This window comes from Notolepis coatsorum (genome assembly GCF_963971535.1).
Source record: "Notolepis coatsorum genome assembly, chromosome: 11".
NCBI lineage: Eukaryota > Metazoa > Chordata > Actinopteri > Aulopiformes > Paralepididae > Notolepis > Notolepis coatsorum.
This window is the reverse complement of record NC_140175.1, coordinates 19857051-19883101: the sequence shown is the minus strand read 5'-3', so window position 1 is coordinate 19883101 and position 26051 is coordinate 19857051. Positions and strand designations below refer to the sequence as shown.

The 26051-nt window shown below is 46.8% G+C and overlaps 1 protein-coding gene across 4 annotated transcripts in view; it reads left to right on the top strand.

Moving 5' to 3' along the window:
* The window catches only part of LOC311237424 (3-hydroxy-3-methylglutaryl-coenzyme A reductase-like), a 36574-nt gene extending 10589 nt beyond the window's left edge, over positions 1 to 25985 (top strand). For 3 of the 4 annotated variants that reach the window (XM_084325294.1, XM_084325293.1, XM_084325295.1), the window contains exons 10-20: positions 8900 to 9462; positions 11098 to 11276; positions 12272 to 12466; positions 12574 to 12732; positions 14634 to 14791; positions 15326 to 15431; positions 16473 to 16643; positions 18984 to 19124; positions 20307 to 20465; positions 22416 to 22570; positions 23393 to 25985. In XM_084325294.1, the coding sequence (XP_084181420.1) occupies positions 8900 to 9462; positions 11098 to 11276; positions 12272 to 12466; positions 12574 to 12732; positions 14634 to 14791; positions 15326 to 15431; positions 16473 to 16643; positions 18984 to 19124; positions 20307 to 20465; positions 22416 to 22570; positions 23393 to 23531 (2125 nt within the window). In that variant the 3' untranslated portion in view covers positions 23532 to 25985. The remainder of the gene's footprint in view (positions 1 to 8899; positions 9463 to 11097; positions 11277 to 12271; positions 12467 to 12573; positions 12733 to 14633; positions 14792 to 15325; positions 15432 to 16472; positions 16644 to 18983; positions 19125 to 20306; positions 20466 to 22415; positions 22571 to 23392) is intronic. The other variant, XM_084325296.1, reaches the window with a different exon arrangement.
* Positions 25986 to 26051: the final 66 nt, after the last annotated feature.

Here is a 26051-nt window from a genome sequence, read left to right as displayed (position 1 = left end):
CTGCAGATCCAGCAGCGAAGCGAACACGAGCAGATACGTCTAGAAATAAGACGCATTCAGATGGAAGAGAATGTGGCCCGAGAACGAGCCGGTGCTCAATGGGACGCAGCGCGCGACAGACAGCAGTCGCAACTAATAGAACAGCTGATCAGACGGACAACACCCTCTCCCTCCGCCAGAGGCTCCAGGAACTCGTCTAGACACACCTCCAGGGCGGCATCCCCTAGCCGAGTAAACAACCCTGAACTTGACCAACAGACGAGGTCTATACCCCCCACAGACCACCTCCCCCCACCGGTCCAAGCGAGACCTAGCAACCGGGAAGGAGCAGCATATCCTGTGGAGAGGCTAAACCAGAGACTACAAGCACTGGATGACCTAACTGAAGACGAAGAGGAAGAGGAGGAGAACCACGCCCGAAGACAGCACAGTACTCTACCGGACCAGGAGGTCCGGTACAGCCCAGGCTATACTCCCGCGGAGCTGCGCTACAGACCCCCGACTCTATACACGGGTGAGCACGACGCACGACCCGCACCGAGGAACAGCACCTGGACAAGCGGGCCATGGTACACTGCCGGTACCAGCCCATACCAAGGAGCGGGAGGAGACTCGCCTAGGAGGCCTCTCCCCCAACGCTCGCCGATGTATCCACAGTCAGCGTCATACATTGGCACGCCTATGGTACCCGACTTCACCCAAGAGAACCGGGCCCAGTATACAGAACTCCGCATGTGTCTGGAGACCATGTTGGTGGATGTATTGGATGAACGCCACAAATACGCCATCCTACTGAAGCACTTAAAGGTGCCCCGCGCACATAATATAGCGCTCGCCTACGCGACTTCCACCACCCCATACACAGCAGCGCTGGTAGCATTGGACCAGAGGTATGGGCGCATATGGGATTACGTGATCCAGGAGATCCGACACATCGACCGCTTACCCCCAGCAATAGACAATCGAGCACTGGACGACCTGTCCATCAGAGTGCAGTCCCTGGTAGGGATGTTGGGAGCGCAAAGAGAGAAGGGGAGGCATGAACTTTACGCCAACTCAAATGTGGAAAGGATTCTGGAGAAGCTGCCGCCCGCTCGTCAGGAGCGCTTTAGGCGGCAGAGGGACCACAGAGACCCGAATGGCCCCGAACCGAACCTCCTCGATCTAGCAGACTTCCTGGCGAGAGAAGTCAGCAGCCTACGGCTAGATACATTCGGACGGAGCACCCCTGGCTCCAGAGAAGGAACCAGACGACTAAATGATGGAAGAAGTTCGGTGACTGTGATGCACCAATCGGAGTCAGTACCGAGCAGCAGGAGCCACAGTACCCCCTCCAGAACGGAGAAGTGGAAGATAGTGTGCCCCTACTGTGAGAAAGAACACTGGCTAGCGCAATGTGACTCCTTCCCCAAGCTGAACGCGGAGGAAGCAGGTCAATGGATAAAGTCCAACAAGCGCTGCTTTCGCTGTGCGCGCTCACACATGGCAGCCGAATGCCGCTTAAAGAAAAGGTGCACCAAGTGCGATGGAGCCCATCTGGACATACTTCACGACAGTAACAGACGGCGCCCTTCACCTGCACCATCCAGCCGCAAAGCGAGCGTCATGTACATCGATCCCGCCAGCAGCAGTGGAGCCCGAGTACTCCTAAAAGTAGTGCGTGTGACACTAAGCTACCAGAATAAAGTCCTGGACACTTACGCCGTCCTCGATGACGGGTCAGAGAAGACCCTGCTGCTCGCCTCCGCTGCGGCCCAGCTAGGGCTGCGGGGAAGCGAAACCCAAATGACAATTTGGACAATAAGACGAGATTTGAAGACGATAAAGGGCGAGAATGTCTCATTCTCTATCGCAGCAAGCGGCCAGCCTGAGCGACGGTACCAGATTGCAGACGCTTTCACCAGCCAAGAAATGGGACTGTCGCGGTACACATACCCCGTCGCCAAGCTGATGGAGAAATATGCACATCTGCGCAAGTTACCGATCCCGCTCATAGACAATGCTATGCCGACCCTGTTGATAGGCTCCGACCATGCAGACCTCATTGTCCCGATAGACCGGGTTCATACCGGACCCCGAGGCTGTCCTGCAGCAGTCGAGACCCGTTTGGGATGGACTCTCCAAGGCCCGCTCGCCAAATCTCTCAACCGAAGTACAGCCACTAGATGTCTCCACTCCCGAGTCACAGAGGGAGAAACCGCACTCCTGCAACACGTAGAGCGGCTATGGACCTTGGAACAAATGCCCCTTAAGAACGGAAAGAAAGACATTCGCTCTAAAGATGACATTTACGCCATTCACCTCCTCGAGACAGGGACCAAGAGAGTCCCGGTCAACGGCGTGTTGAGATACGCCACGCCACTCCTGCGGCGAGAAGGAATGTCTACTTTCCACGCCAAGACAGACGCCACAGAACGGTACCTGCTGAACACGGAGCGGCGCTTAGCCAAGAACCCCGCCCAAGAGAGTGTATACCGCGCTGAGATTGAGAAGCTCATCACAGCGGGACACGTCACAAAGATGGACATTAAAGAGGCTGACCAGACCACTGAATCGTGGTACGTGCCCCACCACAAGGTCCATCACAACGGTAAAGACCGCATAGTATTTAACTGCAGCTACCAGATCGGATCCCAAAATCTAAATAAAGAGTTACTGCCCGGTCCCACACTCGGCCCCTCCCTACTCGGCGTTCTACTCCGCTTCCGCCAGGAAAAGGTGGCCATCAGCGGGGACATTAAAGGAATGTTCCTGCAGGTGAGATTAGTAGAGGCGGACAAGCCCCTGTTACGGTTCCTATGGAGAGAGAAGCCAGGAGATGAGCACCCAGCCATCTACCAATGGGAAGTCCTCCCCTTCGGAACGACGTGCAGCCCCTGCTGTGCGACATTTGCACTACAGAAACATGTAGCAGAGGACCCAGCAGCGGACGAAGAGGTCCGACACAGCGTAAAGAACAGCTTCTACGTAGACAACTGTCTACAAAGCCTTTCAACCCAGGAAGAAGCCGAGGCTCTCCTGATTAAACTCCGCGCCTCATTGATCAAAGGCGGCTTTGATCTCAGGCAGTGGGCCAGCAGCGATCCGCAAGTACTGCGCAGCCTCTCCTCCGAGGACAAGGCAGCCAGCAGCGAGACCTGGATGGCTACAATCCCGGGAGAAGCCCAGGAGATGACCCTGGGATTGGTGTGGCGATTCAAAACAGATTCGCTTCACTACAGACACAAGCCCCTGACTACGGAGCAGGGAAGGCCGGCGGCGGCGCCGACCACCAGACAGAGTGTGTACACAACACTCGCCCGACAATATGACCCGCTAGGATGTATTCTACCGTACACCACCAGGGCAAAAATGATCGTACGAGCATTGTGGGACAAGGACCAGGGCTGGGACGACCCCATTCCCGCACAACTTGCATCCACCTGGAGAGAGTGGGAGATGGAGCTCCACTCACTCCCAGGCGTTAATATGCGCCGAAGCTACTTCCCACCCACGGTGAGGCCAGAGACATGTAAAATGGACTTACACGTCTTCAGTGACGCCTCAGAGGTCGCATACGGATCAGTAGCCTACTTGCGGGCCCAAGACCAGGGGGGAGAGATCTACACAGCATTTGTCCTCGCCCGCTCGAGAATAGCCCCACGCAAGCAACAATCTATCCCACGTCTAGAGCTCTGCGCAGCCCTAGCCGGAGCGCACCTAGCCACGCTCATCCAACGTGAGCTCACCATACCGGTGTCTAGAACAATCCTGTGGTCAGATTCCACAACGGTACTCGCCTGGATCAAATCGGACTCATGCAAGTACAAAGTCTTCGTGGGAGTCAGAGTCACCGAGATTCAAGACTTAACCGAAGAGTTAACCGGAGAAACAGAGTGGCGCTACGTTGATACAAAACAGAACCCAGCTGACGTCATCACCCGGGGGATGCCCCTGGATGACCTCACCCGTCGCAATGTCTACAGTGACGGCCCCGCATTCCTAAGACTCCCGGAAGGACAGTGGCCCATGCCTATCCCGAGGGAAGCAAGTCCAGAGGAGGTGGAAAATAAGAAGTCTGTGTTCTGTGGATTGAGCACCGTAGCCTCCACCGACCCTAACATAGACGATTGCACGTCCATAGAGAGTGCACAACAAAGAACATTCCTGCGGTACCACCCGGAGTGCAAGTCCCCCGCTGATATGTCAGCAGCTAACTACGAGGAAGCAGAATTGCTTCTACTGCAGCGAGCCCAGAGAGACTCGTTCCCCGATGAATTGGCCTGTCTACAGGGAGGAAAGCCCGTCCCATCCGACAGCAGATTAATTCACCTGGCCCCCGAGAGCGACGCTCATACCCTCATCAGAGTGGGTGGTCGCCTACGCAGAGCCCCCAATCTACCGGATGACATTAAATACCCGATCGTATTGAACAGCCGACACAAGGTCACAGAGCTGATTATAAAGAAATACGATGATGTACATCACGCAGGAGCAGAAAGAGTCTTCGCGGAAATCAGACGTCGTTACTGGATCCTACAAGGAAGAGAGGCGGTACGACGCTTCCAGCGAACATGTCTAGACTGCCGCAAGTGGCGCGCGCAGCCCAGCATACCAAGGATGGCTGACCTTCCTCCATGTCGCCTCCGAATCGGTGACAAGCCATTCCACTCAACGGGTATAGACTGCTTTGGCCCGCTGCACATAAAGAAAGGAAGAGGAACCGAGAAGCGGTGGGGTATTGTATTCAAATGCATGACCGCGATACACATCGAGCTTCTCCCGACCATGAGCACAGACTCATTCCTTATGGCCTTCCGTAGATTCACATCACGGAAAGGAAGACCGTCTACCCTATTGTCCGATCATGGGACAAACTTCAAAGGCGGCGAAAGAGAGCTGAGAGAGAGCTTCCAAGCTATGGGCCCAGAACTTAAGACCCACCTCGCTCCAGCACAGGTTGATTTCCAATTCAACCCCCCAAACGCACCCACTTCGGTGGCACTTGGGAACGAGAAGTGCGCTCCATAAAGACAGCCCTGTACGCAGTGCTTGGGGCCCAGACTGTGGCGGAAGAAGTCCTAATGACAGTCCTCACGGAGATTGAGGGAGTACTTAACTCGAAGCCCCTCGGATATGTCTCCAGTGATGTGGCGGATATCGACCCAGTTACCCCCAACACACTCCTGATGGGGCGGCTAGATCCTGCATGTACCGGCCTGAAGAAGCGAACGGCCGACGGATGTGGAGGTACAGCCAAGTATTAGCCGACAAGTTTTGGAACAGTTTCCTACTGCACTACCTACCGTCTCTACAGACCCGCCAGAAGTGGGTAAAGGAGAGAGACAATTTGACAGAAGGAACAGTCGTCATGATTATTGATCAATCACTGCCCAGAGCTATGTGGCCGGCCGGCCGCGTAAGCAAAGTGATCACCGGTGCCGACGGCAAGGTCCGAGCAGCTGAAGTGCTCGTCCAGGGTCGCACTTACACCCGTCCCGTGGCAAGGCTCATAGAACTGCCTCGACTCCCAGACACAATCGATGATGACCATGACCCTACAACCCTATGACTTTGTGAAGTTGACTGACACCTACAGCAAACCCTTATGTGTAAATAGACAACGCGATTAATCTGTCTCTGTTTAACTGATTAGGTCTGGGACCTATTCAGGGGGTGGCTGTTGTGAAGGGCCAGATTAAACCGAATATATATATTTATTTATATATATATATTTAATTGTATTTGTATATTCTCTAATATTCCCTGATATCCCTTGTATATTCCTTGTACAATATGCATTGAATATCCATTCTAGCCTACTGAACATCCCATAATAGTCTCCATTCTACTATTGGTCGAGACCTTGGTGCCAGGCTGCCATACCCCTCAGACCCAGTTCAAACGTACCGCTCCACATGTACGAACAAGTCCTAGTTCCGCGTAGGAATCTGGCTACCGCACCACTAATGGGACTATTTGTTCATAGTGCGTATATATACTGCGCTACTAAAGTAGGACTTTCTTTTCAGTCCAGTTTCTTACCCTCCAATAGAGTCACAGACGTAAAGCCTCCCCGCGACGCCACGTGTGGGAGTAAGGCCAAGTTCGCCTACCATCGGTATTGAGACATCGTGTATATTAATATTTGAATAGTCATATTTGGCACTATATCGTCGAGTTGGACGTAGTCTATTAAGCTAATAATAGTCTGTTAATATATAGTGCTTCGTGCGGTGAGAATACTACCGTAGTCAGTACCCCATCGTTTCGGGCAGAGAACTGGCTGCTTACCCAGGGTGGTTGACCCCATGTGGAGCTGCACCCGAGGAGCCCCAGAGCCGACGAGTGAGTGGACCTGTATACCGGATTATTCTACCGACGACAGCCCGCCTTCCCAGGCACGGATTATGCTTTGTATACTTTGATTATTCCATGGATAAAGACCCCCGACACTGCCGTGTGTTGGAACCCCCCCCCCTGGAGAGGACGCAAGGTGAGGAGACGCTCTGCAAGACGAGGTCGCTTCACGTCTCTCCCCCGTGGACCGGAGAGAGCCGGCCCACAAAGAGTCCACCTGCTTTCATCTGTGGTCCAAGGATCGCCGGCGCATTGAACGGCACTACAGTGGGTTCACCTGGGATACCCTTGGCCGGACGAGGCAGCCGGATTCTACCCCCCCCCCCTCCTACTCCTGTCGGCTTACAAGCGACCGGATTAACCCCCTCTAGTGTATCTAGTATATAATCATTAAAGTATCATTGCTGTTATTCCTTAACTATTCCAGGTCGTATATTTACCACCTGCGCCTTCAGAGATTGGACATTCTCTATTGATATACCGACGAATACTCTTTGCCATAAAAGTGCATACTATTTCAATTCATAAATGTAATTAAGTGATTAAGTGCTTGTTCTACACACCATCGCTGTGTAGAAATAAAGACCTGTTTCGACTTCGTACATTTGTGTTGGATCTGTTTCATCTACGTGAGAGTGTTTATGATAATATATTTATGCCGTGTACTGGGTGGCCGAATATTAAGTACAAAGGTAGTGGTAGTAAGTATCATATCTAGTAATACAGTCAGGGAATTGTACCCCTCAGTTACAAGTACTGTCCATCTGTCTACCTGTATGTCATATATGTTATCATGAATTGAACATGGGGGACCCTGATGTAAACAAGACGATGAATTGAAAATGTCTAGGCCTACCACAAGTTCAAAATCTGGTATGTCATAAATGTCTAGATGTAGCAGTACTGTCCATCTGTCTACCTGTATGTCATATATGTTATCATGAATTGAACATGGGGGACCCTGATGTAAACAAGACGATGAATTGAAAATGTCTAGGCCTACCACAAGTTCAAAATCTGGTATGTCATAAATGTCTAAATGTAGCAGTACTGTCCATCTGTCTACCTGTATGTCATATATGTTATCATGAATTGAACATGGGGGACCCTGATGTAAACAAGATGATGAATTGAAAATGTCTAGGCTAATAAACAACTTGTAACAAATAACTCTTGACTTGACCACCAGCCTCTCTCTCTTAAGGCATTAACTGGGTTAATTAATCTAAATGTTATATTGTAACTGTCTAGTTATTGATTGATTTGATTGAAAACTGTATTAACAGATTGCAGAATGGGTACAGTACACAGTACAGCTCAATACATACAATTGTTAAGGGAATGCAGACCCCAGAGAAAGACTTTCGTCTTGTTTACATCAGGGTCCCCCATTTTCAATTCATCGTAACATATGACATACAGATAGACAACTGGGTTAATCTAAATGTTACATTGTACAGTAAGTGGGGAGTGTAAACAAGTTGACCGCTGGCTGTGTTGTGAAATGTGAATAAACCGTGAAGTCACGCGAAATAACGTTATACGCGACGCTATACAAACCAATTACATAATCCTATCCAACATGTGTAAAGGCACACACAACATATTCCAGTTAACGGTATATTTTTTTAATGATTCGTTATGGCGTAATCAATACTTCCATGCGTATAAATTGCGTTCAGCCTCTCTCTCTGGAGTTAACGGAGTTTCGACTCCTGACTAGAGGAGCTTGTCTCGGCTCATGCGGGGGGCCAATCAGAGAGGGGCTTCGCTCAACCAATCAGAGAGGGGTCTGCAGAAATGGGAGGGGTCTGCAAAAATGGAGTTCAACCAATCAGAGAGGGGTCTGCAGAAATGCGGCTACGAATTGTAGAGACGCAGCCGTGTGTGTGTTGGTCTTCTGAAAGACCAGATGACATCAGAGGAGTCAGAGGTATAACGACTTGTTGAATGCAACTACAGTTCAGTAGATTAAATTAGTTTTTAGAGAATCTCAAATACATTATTTTATTTAAGTGTATACCGGTAGTTCATTTCTTTTTCTTTATATTTTTTTTATTATTTCAAAACAAAAATTATTAAAAGTCAGTACTCAACACATAATGCATAATGAAACTAACAGTCAAGGTGGTTAAAATTACATGCAAGTACAGAAACAAGACAAAAAAAAAAGTCTATAATAATATTTTAACCGTATACAGTGTATATCCAGCGAAATTAACAATTATACAAATGCTTATATAGGACATACCCCTAATACCTATTTTCTAAAACCCTACACACATATGCTCCAGCATATGTGTCTGACATGGGGGCTCAACAATAAATGACAATCAGAAATGTCAAGTTGCATGTTGTTATTCTAACCAGCTTAGTTCTGTTGCATTTCCAATTTATTTATTTAAATTATAAATTGATCAGCGGAATCGATAATGGAATCGTATCGATAAAATCTTATCAATTCCCATCCCTTGTGTGGTAGTGAAAGGGTTAATGCTCTCTGCACTCGACCACAGTATGGCTCCCGTGACTTGACTGTGTGCCCCCCCCCCCCCCTCAGCAGGGACCTGGAGCAGCTGATCACCCTGGGCCTGTCCCTGCTCCTGGCCGTCAATTACATCTTCTTCGAGGAGACTGAGGCGGAGTCCTCCCTGTCCCTCAAGAGCCCCATCGTCAGCTCCCCTCTTGCCCTGAACCTCAAAGGGTCCGAGGGCTGCTGTAGGTGGGAGGCTGCTCCGGCCAAACTCCCCCTGAAGGCCCCCAACGGCAGCACCCTGACACTAAACGGCAGCTCTCTGACACCCAATGGCTCCCTGACACCCAACAGCAGCTCCCTGACCCTCAACGGCAGCACCCTGACACCCAACGACAGCTCCCTGACCCTCAACGACAGCACCCTGACACCCAACGACAGCTCCCTGACCCCAAACGGCAGCACCCTGACACCCAACGGCAGCACCCTGACACCCAACGGCAGCTCCCTGACCCCTAACGGCAGCACCCTGACACCCAAAGGCGACTCCCTGACACCCAATGGCAGCACCCTGACACCCAACGGCACCCCTCTCTCCATCTCCCACTCTAAACCCGAGCCTCAGCCTCAGACAACATGCAAAGAGATGGGTGAGTTTGGGTTTGGCTGACATGGTATCTGCGGGGGTATTAAAAAATCTTAAATTCATAATTCTCAATTTAAGGTATTAGAAAGTCTTACATTTAATATTACATTTTGAGGGGGGAATCATATAAAATATATGAGATGTCTTTGTATTCAAGTCGTTTTTTTTTTTTTGCTGGGCTACCGGGAGCATGGTGCGCCTGGCGAGAGCTTGTATGGAATGAGAATTTTAATTGGTGCGCAAGTGCAGCTGCCATGCGTTGTTGTTGTTGTTGTTGTTTTCCTAGTCTAGTCGTGAAATTGGTATTGAATTGAGCTCTTAACACTTTAACTGCCAGAAGACTAGTTTAGGCGTCCTTCCCCGCCATGCTCAAGTTGCCGAAGACGCCGTAACTCGTCTTTGATATCAATATTTCAAAAATCTGTGATCGGATTCATATTTCCCATCCGCTGGCCTGAGACCCACCAAAAAGCCCCACTGAACCCTCTAGCGGTTCAAGAGCGCCATCTGGTGGCCGATCGGCGCAATCGCCAAACAGGAAGTTACTTGGACGATGTGCTGTTCACCCATATTACTTCCGGGCACTCGGTATAGGTTCCGGCACTCTAGCTCGTCACAATACATAGCGATCCGTTGCCAATAACTCGATAAACAACATGATTTGGACGTATATACTATTATACAAGCTGGAAATGGACCGGATATTTTTACATCCCATAATGGAAAACTGTCTACCCCACGCCGATCGCCCAACGGCCCGCGGAGACTGGGGTGAGTTTTAGCGTGTAATATTTCCGTGTTCGACACTAACTGCTATGATGAACATTTGACCCACATTAGATGAATGGTATAACGCTGCCCACGGAATTATAAACGCCCCCTCGCCCATCCGGTCAACATCAGATGATGTGTAGTAACTTCCAGAAGTCCGTCCAGTTGGATTTTTTTATATTGCGCCGATTGCTATCAAACTGTATTTGATCATCAATATAATGCATTTGGGGCTATAAATCACGTTCTGGAGAAAGCTGCAGAAAGAGATAAACATACTTATACTTTAGATCATATTTTAGTATGAATATGTGAATGAAAAAGTTTAACGTTCATACACCCTGAACAATACATATAGGACATTGAATGGGCCCTAATAATGGCAATTTAGCAATAGAATTAAAAAAGTTATAGCCCTGCAAAGAAGGGGAACTTCTCCATAGACAAATAGAGCTGGCAACCTATGGTATATCATGAATTTAGCCTTAGGCAATCAAAGTGTTAAGTGGTATTAAAAAAAGTCTTACATTTGACTTATTATTTTATATATTTTCATATTCGGAGTTAATTATATTGTTTACACTGTTTATTTTCCTCATTTTTATATTCAGTTAATTATATTGTTTACACTGTTTTATTCTTTCCATATCTTTATATTCAGATCAAATTTTATTGCCTATATTTATGTCTTTCTAGTCTACTATTACCCTGCCCATACCTCTACCTCCCCTCCCCCATGCTGCTATGACGCCCAAACTTCCCCAAGGGATCTATAAAGGAATATCTTCTCTTCTATTTTCTTCTCCCCTCCTCTCCTCTTCTCTCTTCTTCTCCACTCCTCACCTCTCCCCCCCTGACCCCTGCACAGCAGAGGTGCTTCAGGCCCTGAGACATCCAGAGGAGACGACTGGTCCTTGCACCCCTTCCGGTCCCCCTGCTGCTCCACCCAGCGCCCCCTCAGACCCCCGCAGCCTGGAGGATTGTCTGTCAGTCCCCTCGGACCCCCGCAGCCTGGAGGAATGTCTGGCCATCCTCTCGGACCCCCAGGTGAGCAGATGCACCACTGAGATGGTGCTGTTTGTTTGGAAGTGACCGCTGTGATAGAATGATCAAGAAAAGAGGGCGGGCTTGATATAGGTCAATGAACTGTACTGTATTCGATTAGATTCAAATGTCTTGTCATCATACGGCACAAGTACAGTACAACGAAAAGAGCTTTGGCATCCCACCAGAGTGTTAATGTAACAGTAAAGTACAATAGTAATATACAATGTACAGGTGATTAAACTGGGTATAGACCAATGCAACACTATTTTCAGCTCATGGGAGAGCGCGGGGGATAAAATGAATGAATGTTGAAGAGCCTTGACGTAAGAGGTTGTAGCTACGGCTGTGGGGGTGCTGGAGACATGATCCAATATCCAAAAAACCTTTTTTTTTAATGTGCCTGAGCCGGAGAGACCAACCCCACTTTCGCGGCCGAGCTATAGTCACTTCTCCGCACCTAGCCCCCCAACCGGTGCATGCACAGATTGCCCAGAGAGTCTCTCTGGACAATCCAGGTTAGCATGACAAAAAATATAGGTCAGATATAGGTAATTTGATTACTGACAACTTTATCAATGTTCAGCCTTGTTATCACTAGGTCTAGGGTGTTACCATGTTGGTGAGTGGCTTCATTTACATGTGTGAGCTCAAAGCTGTCCAGTAGGTTGATGAGCTCAATAGCCCTGGGGTCGTTCTTCTTATTAATATGAATATTCAGATCTCCATGTATGATAAATCTTTCAGATTAACAGTTCAGCTTTGAGCGCAATAACAAGATATTCAAATTATGTAAATTCACCCATGTCAATGTCATTATATGGCTTGTGTATAAGTAGGCATATAGAATGATTATATGCCTAGGTATATTCAGACGGATACGGGCTCTGAGCTACAGAAGGGAACTTTCAGTATGCAAAGATGTCGGCACATTTTCCAGACTTGATGGTGAATGTCTTGTGTTGAGTCCATGGTCTTTTTGTGATGCGTTTCTCCAGAGAGGTGCCGGTTTCCTTAGCGACGCAGAGGTGATGAAACTGGTGACCTCGCGCAACATCCTGACTTACAAGCTGGAGACTGTCATGGAGACGCCAGAGAGGGGCGTGGCCATCAGAAGAGAGATGCTGTCGTCTCAACTTCCTGTCCCGTCTGCCCTCGCGTGTCTCCCTTATAAGGACTACGACTACTCTAAGGTACCAGTCCATCTGTAGTAGTATCTACAGGCCCATCTTCTATACGGCATGTTACGACCCGTCAGACACGCGAGTGTTGGCTCACCACGTGTCCTCCTGTCCTGCAGGTGATGGGTACCTGCTGTGAGAACGTCATTGGCTACATGCCTGTGCCGGTGGGAGTGGCTGGTCCTCTCCTATTGGACGGGAAGCAGTTCCACATCCCCATGGCGACCACAGAGGGCTGCTTGGTGGCCAGCACCAACAGAGGATGCCGGGCGGTCGCTGTAAGTAGGAGATGATAGTGTGTGTGTGTGTGTGTGTGTGTGTGTGTGTGTGTGTCTGTGATTCGTAAACCTTCTAAATGGTAGATGGTGCATTTATATAACAGCTTTTATCCAAAGTGCTTTACAATTTTTTCCCTGACATTTTACCCGTTCACTCACACATTCACACAACAACGGCGGAGGCGAACGTGCAAGGTGCCGACCTGCTCATCGGGAGCAGTTAGGGGTTAAGTGTCTCGCTCAAGGACACTTAGACGCGCTGCCCCGGGAGGAATCGGACTGGGAACCTTCCGACTGCTCTACCTCCCGAGCCACCGTCTCACGTCAAAGGATCCCCAGTTAGATACGCTTGATGTTGAGCATCCCCTGCATGAAAATGTTTTTTTATTCTTTTAAAATAAATTTGATTTACTAGTTCGACGATGCAGCTGTGGGGATCTTGAAACATGACACAAAACTGTCATTCTCATGCATTCTCGTCTTAACGGCGCTACTTCTAAGTTCTAGCTAAATCAAACCATGGAGAAAATGAACGATTCTTTTGCCTAAGGGCTTGTGTCCAAATAGCGCTTTTCTACTGGCTGCTTGCGGCGAGTGGAAAAAAACCCGCTGCTTGTGATTTTTGTATCTATGTCAACGATGTAGCCGTCATCAACCACCAGGAGGACGCGGGGCCGCAGGCACATGACACGTCGGATATGATTGGTTGTCTGAAAGGTTTTAGGTCTAGGTTTTCAACTAGAAATACTCTGAGTGTCCAGGTGCAGCTCTTCTCCTCCAGGAGGCCCCATGCTGCTGCAGACACTCACTGAGAACTCACTCATTGAGAACAGTTGATAAAAAAAACGCTGGTGCCCAGAAAAAAATGCTATATGGACACAAACCCTGAAGTCTCCATGGGGGTCCCATCATTCATTCATTCGTTCAATCTTAGATTTTTCTGTTTAATTTACGATGATGTCGAGCATACAAACATGATAATAAAACATGATAAATACACAAAACAATAAGTGCAATGAATGAATGAATGAATGAAAAAATTTATTTAAAATGGACACCACAGCTACATTGGACCAGTCACAGTGGACAGACCAGATGTGCCGTTTTGCGTGTTTATAGCACAAGTGCTAGTTTTCAACACTAGTCCATTGAGGCTTTTCTAAAAGATAGAATAAAATTAACAGTAAAATACAGAAGTAAAATCACAAATCGGAACAAATAATACCAGAGCAAGAGTCCATGATCAAAATAACAAAACCAGTCCGCATCTACTTATGTTGGCACTGCTGCTTTGATTTCAGCCATACCTTGAGTCCTCTGCTGAAGACGTTGGCATTGGACAGTTTTAAGCCAGTAGGCAGATAGTTCCATACGTTTGCCCCGTTAACAGAGAAGGCACACATGGGAACAGTACAGTCACCATTATTGGAAGCTTGTGTGTTTGCTCTACTAGAGCTCCAACGTCTAACCACCAGTCCAGAAAATAATGATGATACATGATTGTGCAAACATTTAAAAACAAGTAATATTACAAAATTGTCAAACGTCAAAAGATTGTGCTCACTCAAACCACTGCAGTGATGCCATCGCATTGGTTTTCACGGTCCATGATTTTTATAGCCTGTTTCATAATAAAAATGTGTACAATCATCAATTACAGATCATGGTGGAAGGGTTGGTGATCAAGGATTTAAACTGACTAAACTAAAGGATAGAAAAGTATTGAGCCTTAGAGTTTGTTGTATGAATGCTGTGCCATCTGTCAGGAGCACAGAGGCTAACCGCTGACTTCCTGAGTTCACTACAAACTCTAGGTGAGACAGGCCGTCCTAACCATCCTCCTTCTCTTCCTCCTCCTCATCTTCCTCTTCCTCCTCCTCCTCCTCCTCCTCCTGGTCCAGATGAGTGGTGGCTGTAGCAGCATGGTCCTGGCTGACGCCATGACCAGGGGTCCTCTGGCCAGACTGCCCTCGGCGTGTCGGGCTGCTGAGGTCAAGGCCTGGCTGGAGACGCCTGACGGCTTCAGTGTCATCAAGGAGGCCTTCGACCGGACCAGCAGGTAGAAACAAACAACTTGAACAGATACAGCAGTAATGACAGGGTATCTGCGGGGGATTAAAATGAAGTCTCAATTTAAGGCCTTAAAGGTATTAAAAAGTCTTGGATCTAATTTGCACAGGTATTTTGTCGGGAGATGAAATAATATTAAATATATGAGAGGTTTTTCTACTCGGGTCATTGTTTTTTGCGGGGGAAACCGGGAGCTTAGTACGTCCGACGAGAGCTTGTATGGAACGCACAAGAATTTAAATTGGCGCGCAAGTGCAGCCGCCAGTTCAGTGTCGCTATGTTTTTTTAGGTTGTTTTTGCTAGCATGGTTGTGAAATTGGTATAACGTCTAGCTCTTAAGTGGTATTAAAAAGGTCTTAAATGTAACTTGTTGAAACCTGCAGATACCCTGAATGAAACGGTCAACTAACGACATTGCAGTCTTTTTTTATTTTTTTTTAAAGTGGTTTAGAGCTTGAGGATGGAGGCGTCAGGGTGTTGGATGTCGTTCAGCTCCTAACAAGTGTTTGTCTGTTGGCACCAGGTTTGCCCGTCTGGAGAAGCTAATGGTGGGCTTAGCGGGCAAGAACCTGTACATCCGCTTCCAGTCGCAGACGGGAGACGCCATGGGGATGAACATGCTCTCCAAGGTGAGTGAGGACTCCTGCTGATGAAACCAGCTCCAGCTCCGCCCTCCTTTCTCCATGATCCTCCAATCACAACCGATGCTCTCCTCGAAAGCAACAGTTGTGATTGGAGGATCATTATCACTGAGACTGGGAATGAGTCGGCAGAGGAGGGGCGGCCGAATGAATATCCCGATTCCTCTTTTCCCAGGTATTTTATTCCACTGAAGAGGCTGCATTCTCTTAAGAGTCCCCAAGAAACAGCCAAGCAGTTAGTGGCACAGGTCTCCCTCTGTCATTTTTCTGATGTTAAGTTTTTTTTGTGTGTAATATTTGAAGAAGATATGCTTATTTTAATCTACCTAGTTAAACCTCAAGTCTCAGAAACTGAGAAAATCCAATCAAAAGTTTGTCTTTTTAACACCTTGGCAGTCAGGTACTAGGGGCTAGATCCACAAAGAATGGATTGCACGGTGCAAGTTGCACCCTTACTTACGCCGAAATCATATCGATTATTAAGTTTAGAAAGCGATCCATATGCACATAGTGTCTGTCGGGAGTCCGGTAACGAGATGTGACTGCCGGAGGACTTTCATCGATGCACCGATGGCACTTCCTGTTTTGCTAGTGTAACTCGCCCGACCATCCACCAGGCGGCGGTATTGAGCCGTCGTTGCAGTCACATCTAGGGTCCCGCTGCAGCACCGGGGGTGGGTGGATGAATTATGAATGCCATGGCGAAAAAATTTAATATTGTTCTCAAAAACGCTGTACAGCGATCCTGGCAGACGACGCATGGCGGGCAATAATGCTGTAAAGCGATTTTGGCGACCAATGTGTTAAACATAAATGACACAGCGGTCACCGTTTCAAAGGGAGTTTATTTACTTTGTGACACAATAGCCAAACAAATGCACTAGCCATCCATATCTTATGCCAAATGATTAGGGCCTATTACAAAATACATTTGGTCACATACTCATGCATTTCCTGTGAAAAGATGCCGTTGTGTTCTGGTCTCTGGCGGCTCCGCTGAGTGTTGCGTTGTGCCTCTGTTGTTCCCAGGGCACGGAGCAGGGCGTGTGCAGGCTGCAGCAGCAGTACCCAGACCTGCAGGTGCTGTCGCTCAGTGGGAACTACTGTACCGACAAGAAGCCCGCGGCCATGAACTGGATCCTGGGCCGAGGGAAGTCTGCCGTGTGCGAGACCACCGTCCCAGACAGGGTGGTCCGAGAGGTAACGCTATCGCCCGAGACCGCTCTCTCTGCTCTCTGTGCTCTCTCTCTCTCTGCTCTCTCTCTCTCTGCTCTCTCTCTCTGCTCTCTGCTCTCTCTCTGCTCTCTGTGCTCTCTTTCTGCTCTCTCTGCTTTTGATTGATTGATTGATTGATTGAATACTTTATTTTGACACAATCGTAGGACAAACATTTGAAAGACAAACAATAACAGTGTTAACACGCTGGTCAAAAATGGATAAAACACAATAAAGCCAAGGCTTGTTTCCATTGTGGTCCATACATGGAACATAAAAGGCACAAAAATACACTACACACTAGACAGGACACACCCTAAACATTAGTACAATAACACCTAACCTGAAAACTCATAGTCAACTAATATTAAAAGAAAATCCCCAAACCATTAAAAGCAACTCATGATAAAGAGAAATAAAAGCCAAGTTATGATAAAAGAGATAAAAACCATATTAAGACCAATTTGAGTTGCTGCTGAGCCATGTTTTTAGGGCGGATTTAAATCCGAGAGGGGAGTTCAGGAGTTTTATGAATGTTGGCAGGGCATTCCACATTACAGTAGCGAGTTAAAAAAATGCATCTTTCCCCATGCATGTCCTGACTCTCGGCAGGACCAGGTCCGTGGGGCTTCCTCTTGTGGCGTGTTTGTGGACATCTCCTACTTTATTAAAATAATTTACTAGGTACTCGGGACCGTTTCTTTCAGTACTTTAAAAACCAGTAGCATTTTAAGCTGGTGTACCCTTTCCTCAACCCTAAGCCATCCCAGACTGCTAAAGTGGGCTGGCGTTAGGTGAGTCCTAATAAAGTGAAGGTTGTGCAGGAGTCTCACTAGTTTGTTTTGGGAGGTCTGGAGCTTTGTCTTCATTTGTTTGGATATGTTGCTGTACCATGAAGTGCAAGCATAGTCAAAGTGACATTGGATGAGGGCTCCAGCTAGGGTCCTCAGAGCGTTCCTATTTATGAACGAGGAAATTCTAAATAAAAATTTGGTTTTTTGATTGACCTTAGTAATCACTTTTTGCTGTCTCTCTGCTCTCTCTCTCTGCTCTCTCTCTCTGATCTCTCTCTGCTCTCTTTCTCTGCTCTCCTTTTACTAAACCTTAAAGGGAAATGCAGCTCAAATGGAACAATTCTAATATGTTATTTCCATTTAAGACGGTTCAATCAATATTTGTGAACATGCCATCCTTTTTACATATCTGTAGAATAGATACTATATCTGTACATATCCCTACCCTCTCTTACTAGTTACGCTGCTGGCCAGTAGTGACTTACTACCATAGTGTCTTTATACCTGTATCACTGTACATATTAATACTACAACTCTGTACATACATCTGATTAGGACTATTACTCAGTAGTACTAATTTATATATTTTATTCCCAGTTCAATCAGCTGTACATTGTATATTACTATTGCACTGTACTGTTACATTTGCACTCTTACTTCCTTTATTTGTGTTGTTGTACTGTACTTGTGCTGTATGATAACAATGCATTTGAATCTAATCTAATGAGCTACGCCAGAGACCAGAGAAGTAAGACTCAAACTTGTGACATCATCAAGTATAAAGTCTGGAGCTGCTCCATAGACAATTAATGGGAGACTGATTTTGTTGGGCCCACAGAACATTTGATTTCTTTTTTATTATATCCAAATGATCTTTATTCTTTTTGTGATCCACTTTTTCTCCCATTTTCTATATTTTTCTCCCATCCCAATTTCGTATCATCCAATTCAACCCTCCCCTGTCACGAATGCTGTTTCTTGCCTCCCACAAGCCGGCTGCAATGTGGACTAAGTCATACATAGCACAAGTCCCCTCCGGTACTTGAGGTAACAGCAGTCGCATCTTTTCACCTGCGCAGCTCGATCTCTCAGTGGCGAGGAGTAACGCGTGGGAGGCTCACGCTGCCCCCGACACTTCCTGATTCTACTGCGCAGGCGCACCAACCGACCTGTAGGAGTCGCTGTCCACAACGCCCGATCCCCACCCATCAGTTTCCCACCCTCTAATACTGCCAATTGTATTAGTACGGACGACCAGCCAAACTGAAAACAATGTGGAGAGCTGGATTCGAACACGCGAACCCAGCGTCTCCACATTGGTGGCGAGTGCCTTGCCCACTACACCACCTAGCCGCCCCAAATGATCTTTATTCTATAGTAGTGTCTCAGTTCTGAAACGGAACATGTACCTATGAACATTCCGCATGTGTTAACGTGGGGAACATCCGGCGAGATGTGGCGAGCGTCTCTAGTGATGTCACAGGGTGAGCAGATGACAAGTGTACCAACGTGTACGTGTTGTGTTGTGTAGGTGTTGAAGACCAGCACAGCCGCCATGGTGGAGCTAAACGTCAACAAGAACCTGGTGGGCTCAGCCATGGCCGGCAGCATTGGAGGCTTCAACGCTCACGCTGCTAACATCGTAGCCGCCATCTACATCGCCTGTGGACAGGTAACACACACCTGACTATGACTAGACCTGTGGACAGGTAACACACACCTAATTATGACTAGACCTGTGGACGGGTAACACACACCTGACTATGACTAGACCTGTGGACAGGTAACACACCTGACTAGACCTGTGGACAGGTAACACACCTGACTAGACCTGTAGACAGGTAACACACCTGACCTGTAGACAGGTAACACACCTGACTAGACCTGTAGACAGGTAACACACCTGACTAGACCTGTAGACAGGTAACACACACCTGACTAGACCTGTAGACCGGTAACACACCTGACTAGACCTGTAGACAGGTAACACACCTGACTAGACCTGTAGACAGGTAACACACCTGACTAGACCTGTAGACAGGTAACACACCTGACTAGACCTGTAGACAGGTAACACACCTGACTAGACCTGTAGACGGGTAACACACCTGACTAGACCTGTAGACAGGTAACACACCTGACTAGATCTGTCGACAGGTAACACACCTGACTAGACCTGTAGACAGGTAACACACCTGACTAGACCTGTAGACAGGTAACACACCTGACTAGATCTGTCGACAGGTAACACACCTGACTAGACCTGTAGACGGGTAACACACCTGACTAGACCTGTAGACAGGTAACACACCTGACCTGTAGACGGGTAACACACCTGACCTGTAGACAGGTAACACACCTGACCTGTAGACAGGTAACACACCTGACTAGACCTGTAGACAGGTAACACACCTGACTAGACCTGTAGACAGGTAACACACCTGACTAGACCTGTAGACAGGTAACACACCTGACTAGACCTGTAGACGGGTAACACACCTGACTAGACCTGTAGACAGGTAACACACCTGACTAGACCTGTAGACAGGTAACACACCTGACCTGTAGACGGGTAACACACCTGACCTGTAGACGGGTAACACACCTGACTAGACCTGTAGACAGGTAACACACCTGACCTGTAGACAGTAACTGTAACTGACTGTAACCGCGGCGGTAGGAAATATTTAGCAAATTTGTGCGGTAAGGAAAACATCAATACCGCGGCAGCGCTAGTACCGGTAGTGAAAGACCTCTCTCTCTCTCTCTCTCTCTGTGTGCATGACCCAGCTCAGTATCGGTAGTGAAAGACCTCTCTCTCTCTCTCTCTCTCTCTCTCTCTCTCTCTGTGCAGGACCCAGCTCAGACGGTGGGCAGCTCTAACTGTATAACTCAGATGGAGTCCGCTGGTCCAGAGGGACGGGACCTCTACATCAGCTGCACCATGCCCTCCTTGGAGCTGGGCACCGTGGGAGGAGGCACCAACCTGCCCGCCCAGCAGGCCTGTCTGCAGGTACCCGACTCAACCCTGACAGACACACTGTGGTTGCATGTTTGACATTGTACAGTAGTATTCTGGTGTTGTTCTACGAGTTGGTGAATAAGATAAGATATTCCTTTATTGATCCCATTGGGGAAATTCGGGCGTCATAGCAGCATGGGGGAGGGGAGGTATGGGCAGGGTAATAGTAGAAAGACATAAATATAGGCAATAAATAAAACAGTGTAAACAATATAATTAACTCTGAATATAAAAATATGAGCGAAATAAACTGTAAACAATATAATTAACTCTGAATATAAAAAGATGAGAAAAATAAACGGTATACACAAGGTGCAGTATAGTAGTCGGTTATAGTTCGGTGATGAGAGACCATGATCATGACGACTGGGATGCGGAGGCATCTAAACACTGTCTCTTGTCTACCGTTTAAAAAAAAAAATTAAGATTTATTTTTTAGCGTTTATCGCTTTTTACTACTGGGCAGTCCAGTAGAGAGAGAGAGAGAGAGAGAGAGAGAGAGAGAGAGAGGAGGAACAGGAGACAGAGTGGGGGGAAGACATTCGGCAAATAACGACTGGTCCGGGAATCGAACCCGGGTCGGCCGTGCCGCGACTCAGCACGTTACGTGGTTCGCCACTGGGGCGCCCAACCGTTGGGTTTTTAGGTCTGTGTGCATTTAGTTTCCATGGTAACGCTCGCAATACTCCCGTTTACTCACGTACACGGGTGTATACACTCAGTGGCCACTGTATTAGGTACATATGTACACGTAATAAAGTGGTCGTTTGGTTGTAGGTAATCGGGATATGAAGGAGCGTATGAACACCATATCCTGTCTTAAGATATGAGACGTTAGCTTGTATCTGGAGTATTAATGTGTAGGTAAACACACCCAATGATTCATGTGCACATTTCTGTGTTTGTGTAATACAGCAAATACATATAATATACAAATAATCCTAGTTACTTGTCATCTAGTGTTAGTGCTCGACTCGAGAGCTTAGAATCTACTAGAGAATGAAAACATTTGGTGGTGGGACCCATTTGTTTTTGAATCACAGATTGGGCCTTTAAAGCACCAGTCCATATTTTTTTTTATTATTAGTGTATATAACATATCAACGTGAGGTATATTCACATACAGAACATATAACCTGAGGTATATTCACATATATTCTTGGATCTATAGATGGAATATAAACTATGTAAACCTTCCTTATTAACCCACTGTAAATTAAATTGGAATATAGGTCTCTAGTGTTTACAAATATTAAAACTTTCAGCCACAGCAGTACAGAAAATACAATTGAAAACGTATCATTTCTGTGTGTCTATTGTGTCGGTCTATTGTTAGTCCTTGTATGAAGAGCTCTAGAAATTAAAACATCTACGTCTCCATTACTCCCAGGCTGTGTAACAGTTAATAGGGTCCCCTCTCAATACACTACACATTGTAAGTGCCGGTTTGAGCCCTTAACCAAATGGTCCAAATAGTAGCAACCAAGATCTTAACCAAAAGGTTTACCATAACCGATTAAAAGTGTGGTGTTTAAAAATTGTATCCCTTGCTATCATGTCTCCTGGCCAATAGCAGTGTGTCCAGCTCATAACACGGAGGCCCTAAACGTCTGAGATGATAATTTTTTCAAGCGCACAGCTGGTGCATTCTGATTTCTGAACACCAGGGGGTGCGTTGTGTGTGTGTGAGAGGAGGTGTGCCTGAAAGGGAGGCAGAAAACCAAAAAGCTTTTTCCGACAGTGGCTCAGTAGGTAGAGCGGTCGTCTGGTAATCCGAAGGTTCCCGGTTTGATGCATGGTTGCCTCTGCCGTCGGTGTGTGAGTGAATGTGAGGAACAAAGTGCTTTGGATAAAAGCGCTCTATATAAATGCACCATTTACCCTTTAAATGACGAGAACCAGCAGACAAACGTGTTGACCTCCATCCCTCCTGTGTTCCAGATGCTGGGCGTCCAGGGCAGCAGCCCCTCCCAGCCGGGGCAGAACGCCCGCCAGCTGGCCAGAGTGGTCTGTGGCACCGTCCTGGCAGGAGAGCTGTCGCTCATGGCCGCTCTCGCCGCCGGCCACCTCGTCCAGAGTCACATGACCCACAACAGGTCATTTTCACAGTCTCTCATTGGTCCATCGCTCTTCTAGCCCTGTTCTGTGTTATCAGTACAGTTGATAGTTTGGCCCGTTATTAGATTGGATTAAGTGCAATAGTAATATACAATGCACAGGTGACTCAACTGGGTATAAGATATATAAATTAGTAGTACTACTGAGTTATAGTGCTAATCAGATGTATGTACAGAGTTGTAATATTAATATGTACAGTGATATATAGACACTGTGGTAGTAAGTCGTACTGGCCAGCAGTGTAACTAGTAAGAGTAGGTAATGGATATTTATATAGTATCTACAGATATGTAAAAAAGGATTATATGCAGGTATGTACAAACAGATGTGTGTGTATATATATTAGGGATGCTCGATATTGGCTTTTTTACCGATACCGATATTGTCCAACTCTTAATTTCCGATACCGATATCAACCGATACCGATATATGCAGGCCACAACATTATGCATACTTTTGACAATAAATAAAATCAGAATTTGTTCTTACTTGCTTGCCTGGGTAAATAAAGGTTATAGAAATGTAAAAAAAAATTCATAAATTTGAAAACCGATAGATATTTTCCGATATCACATTTTAATGCCGATATCGGCCGATAATATCGGACATCCCTAATATATATATACACAGCATTATTGTACATGCTATTATGCAGAGTTGTATGGGTTATATGCAGGTGTATAAGTAGGTTTGTGGAATGATTATATGCAGGTATATTCACTATTCAGACAGATATATATGCTGTAAATATAAATATCCTGCAACTGTACTGACATACTTTCCTGTCTGATTTCTTTTAGATCAAAAGTGAAGCAGTCAGAACAGCCTGGGTCACAGTCAGAACAGCCCCGGTCACAGTCAGAACAGCCCCGGTCACAGTCAGAACAGCCCGGGTCACAGTCAGAACAGCCCGGGTCACAGTCAGAGAAACCAGCGTGACATTCGGCTGAGAGCCTCTCAGAATAGCAGCCTCTGCCTGGAGCCTCAGAATAACAGCCTCTGCCTGGAGCCTCTCAGAATAACAGCCTCTGCCTCGCCTGCATCCTGGCCCCTGTGGAGCCACGAGCCTCGTCAGTCAGAACAGCTCATGGCGGCGAACAGAGCGAGAACAAGAGACCACTAAATGAAGAATGAAGCGTCTCCTGGTGACACGGTTCTGGAGTGTTTTCGGTTCACGGACTCCCAGAGGACTCGAGCCGCTGAGCGACTACTAATGACTGGACTCGATGCACAAAAGACTGCAGCTGACTGCCTGGAGAGAAACCCTGTTTGTTTTTCAGTTCTTAATGTCCGTTATCGTTTTCTTTTTTCACATTTGTGCCACTTGTCTGCATTTGAACACTGAGTTCAAGTGAGGAAGTTTGATTAGGAGCAAGATGACAAGGTTTGAGACAACGCCATCACGGTTGTTTGCACTGAACACTGAACGCGTGGAGTCAACAACTGAACACATGGACTCAACAACTGAACACATGGACTCAACAACTGAACGCGTGGAGTCAACAACTGAACGCGTGGAGTCAACAACTGAACGCGTGGAGTCAACAACTGAACGCGTGGAGTCAACAACTGAACGCGTGGAGTCAACAACTGAACGCGTGGAGTCAACAACTGAACGCGTGGACTCAACAACTGAACATGTGGACAGGAGTCGTATCAGTGAAATGAAATCTGCCACTCTCCGCAAAGTGAACAAGTAACACTCTGTTATAATACACTTTAGTACAAAATCTCACACACGTCCAAAAACCTTTTCACACATTCATTCAGTTTGACAGTTATTGATCCTTGCGTTGTGTTAATTACAGCTCAATGAAATGATGAGCTAGCAGTCCCTATAAAACAAGGTTTTTCTATTTCATGGCTCTCAAACGGTCAAACTGAATGAATGTGTGAAAAACTGTTTGTTTTTTGGGCGTGTGAGAGATTCATGTGCAAAATAGAAACTGGTGAAGTGCCCCTCAAAACAAGAGTCCTGTTGGGTCAATAGCCTTTAAAAAAGAGAATTACCGCCTATGGCCAAAATGAAGGCTGTGTCTTGTTAAACGGCATGTGGGGTGGATTATATGTTTCCTTAACGAGCCTAATGTTAAGTTAATGGCCTGATCTGCAACTGGAATGGCAACAGTCTAAATGTGTCTCCCGTGAGACGTCTAGTGATCTTCAAACTAAAATCGTATTATTTATTATTAGTTATTCTCGCTCAAAAGACCATGCAGCCTTTTTGCAGAGGGTTAAGATGCCAATCCCATCTGTGAATGTATTTTTATTTCATCAGTGATGTGTTGCCACATGAATGCACTAATAGAATATCAGGAGCACAACTCTTCTCCAGATGGAGGTGTGTTGTGTCAACATATGTCGTCAGTGGTGGCGTCTCTCTGAACACTATCTCTGTGCCTTGTTTAAGATTTAAGCGCATGCACTTTCTGAATATTTGGTTCGTCGATGTCCTGGACGTCTGCAACCGTTGCAGTTGGAAATCTTGGATTTATTGCAGACGTTTCAACCTTCAAGGTTTCATCTGTCTTGTGTTTTTATTTTTGTGAAAGAATGAAATCTAAGCCATATAACTTGTTTTCTGAGCTGCTTGTATTTATTGAAATGGAGGAGTCACCGATTTCAGGCTGTGATCACATTGAAAGTATTTTTTAACTCACCTGTGCCTTTTTTTTCGTCGCTTTTTGTCATGCTTTTTCGGGCGCTCTGTTAAAAAGGTTTCTACTTTAGCCTCTGAGCACACCAACGTCAATGTCACCTTCTTGTCGATGGACCAATCAAATCAACCGAGGGGAGGGATTACAAATCGGGAGGTATCTGAAGAGAAATCGACAGCAAACCAATCGATAATGGAGAAGCTCATTTTCACCGACTGCAGAGGCAACCATGCAAGGTGCCAACCTGCTCACCAGGGGCAGTTAGGGGTTCAGTGTCTTGCTCAAAGGGCACTTCGACACACTGCCCGGTGAGAAGTGGGAATCGAACCGGGAACCTCTGAATTACCAGACTACTGCTCTACCTCTCGAGCCACTGTCGCCCCATCATTTAACTTAATATGTAATGTTAGCGGAGGTAGCCAGTGTTGTAGTACTCAAGTCCAGGACTGATTTTCAGGACTCCTGACTCGACTTGAGCACTGATGACTCGGACTCTAGCATTGAAAGCAGCCACGCTGCTGGACCTGGCTGGAGGCAGTCTCAGCGGTCCATCCGTCTTCGGAGAGTTTGGATACAAGAAATCATATTTCTTATGACGTGCAATCAAGATGCTCACAAGTGACTTTATGTTGAGATACCAGACTGTTGGAATATGTCAGTCTAATAATTTTCTAAAATGTTGTATAAAAGAAAAGAAAAAGTGTAAACAACACAAATCACATGGAATTTGATCATTTCAATTCTGATTAGGATTGGACCACTTTCATATGTGGTTCTAAATCAGGTACAGGTCTTCTTGCAC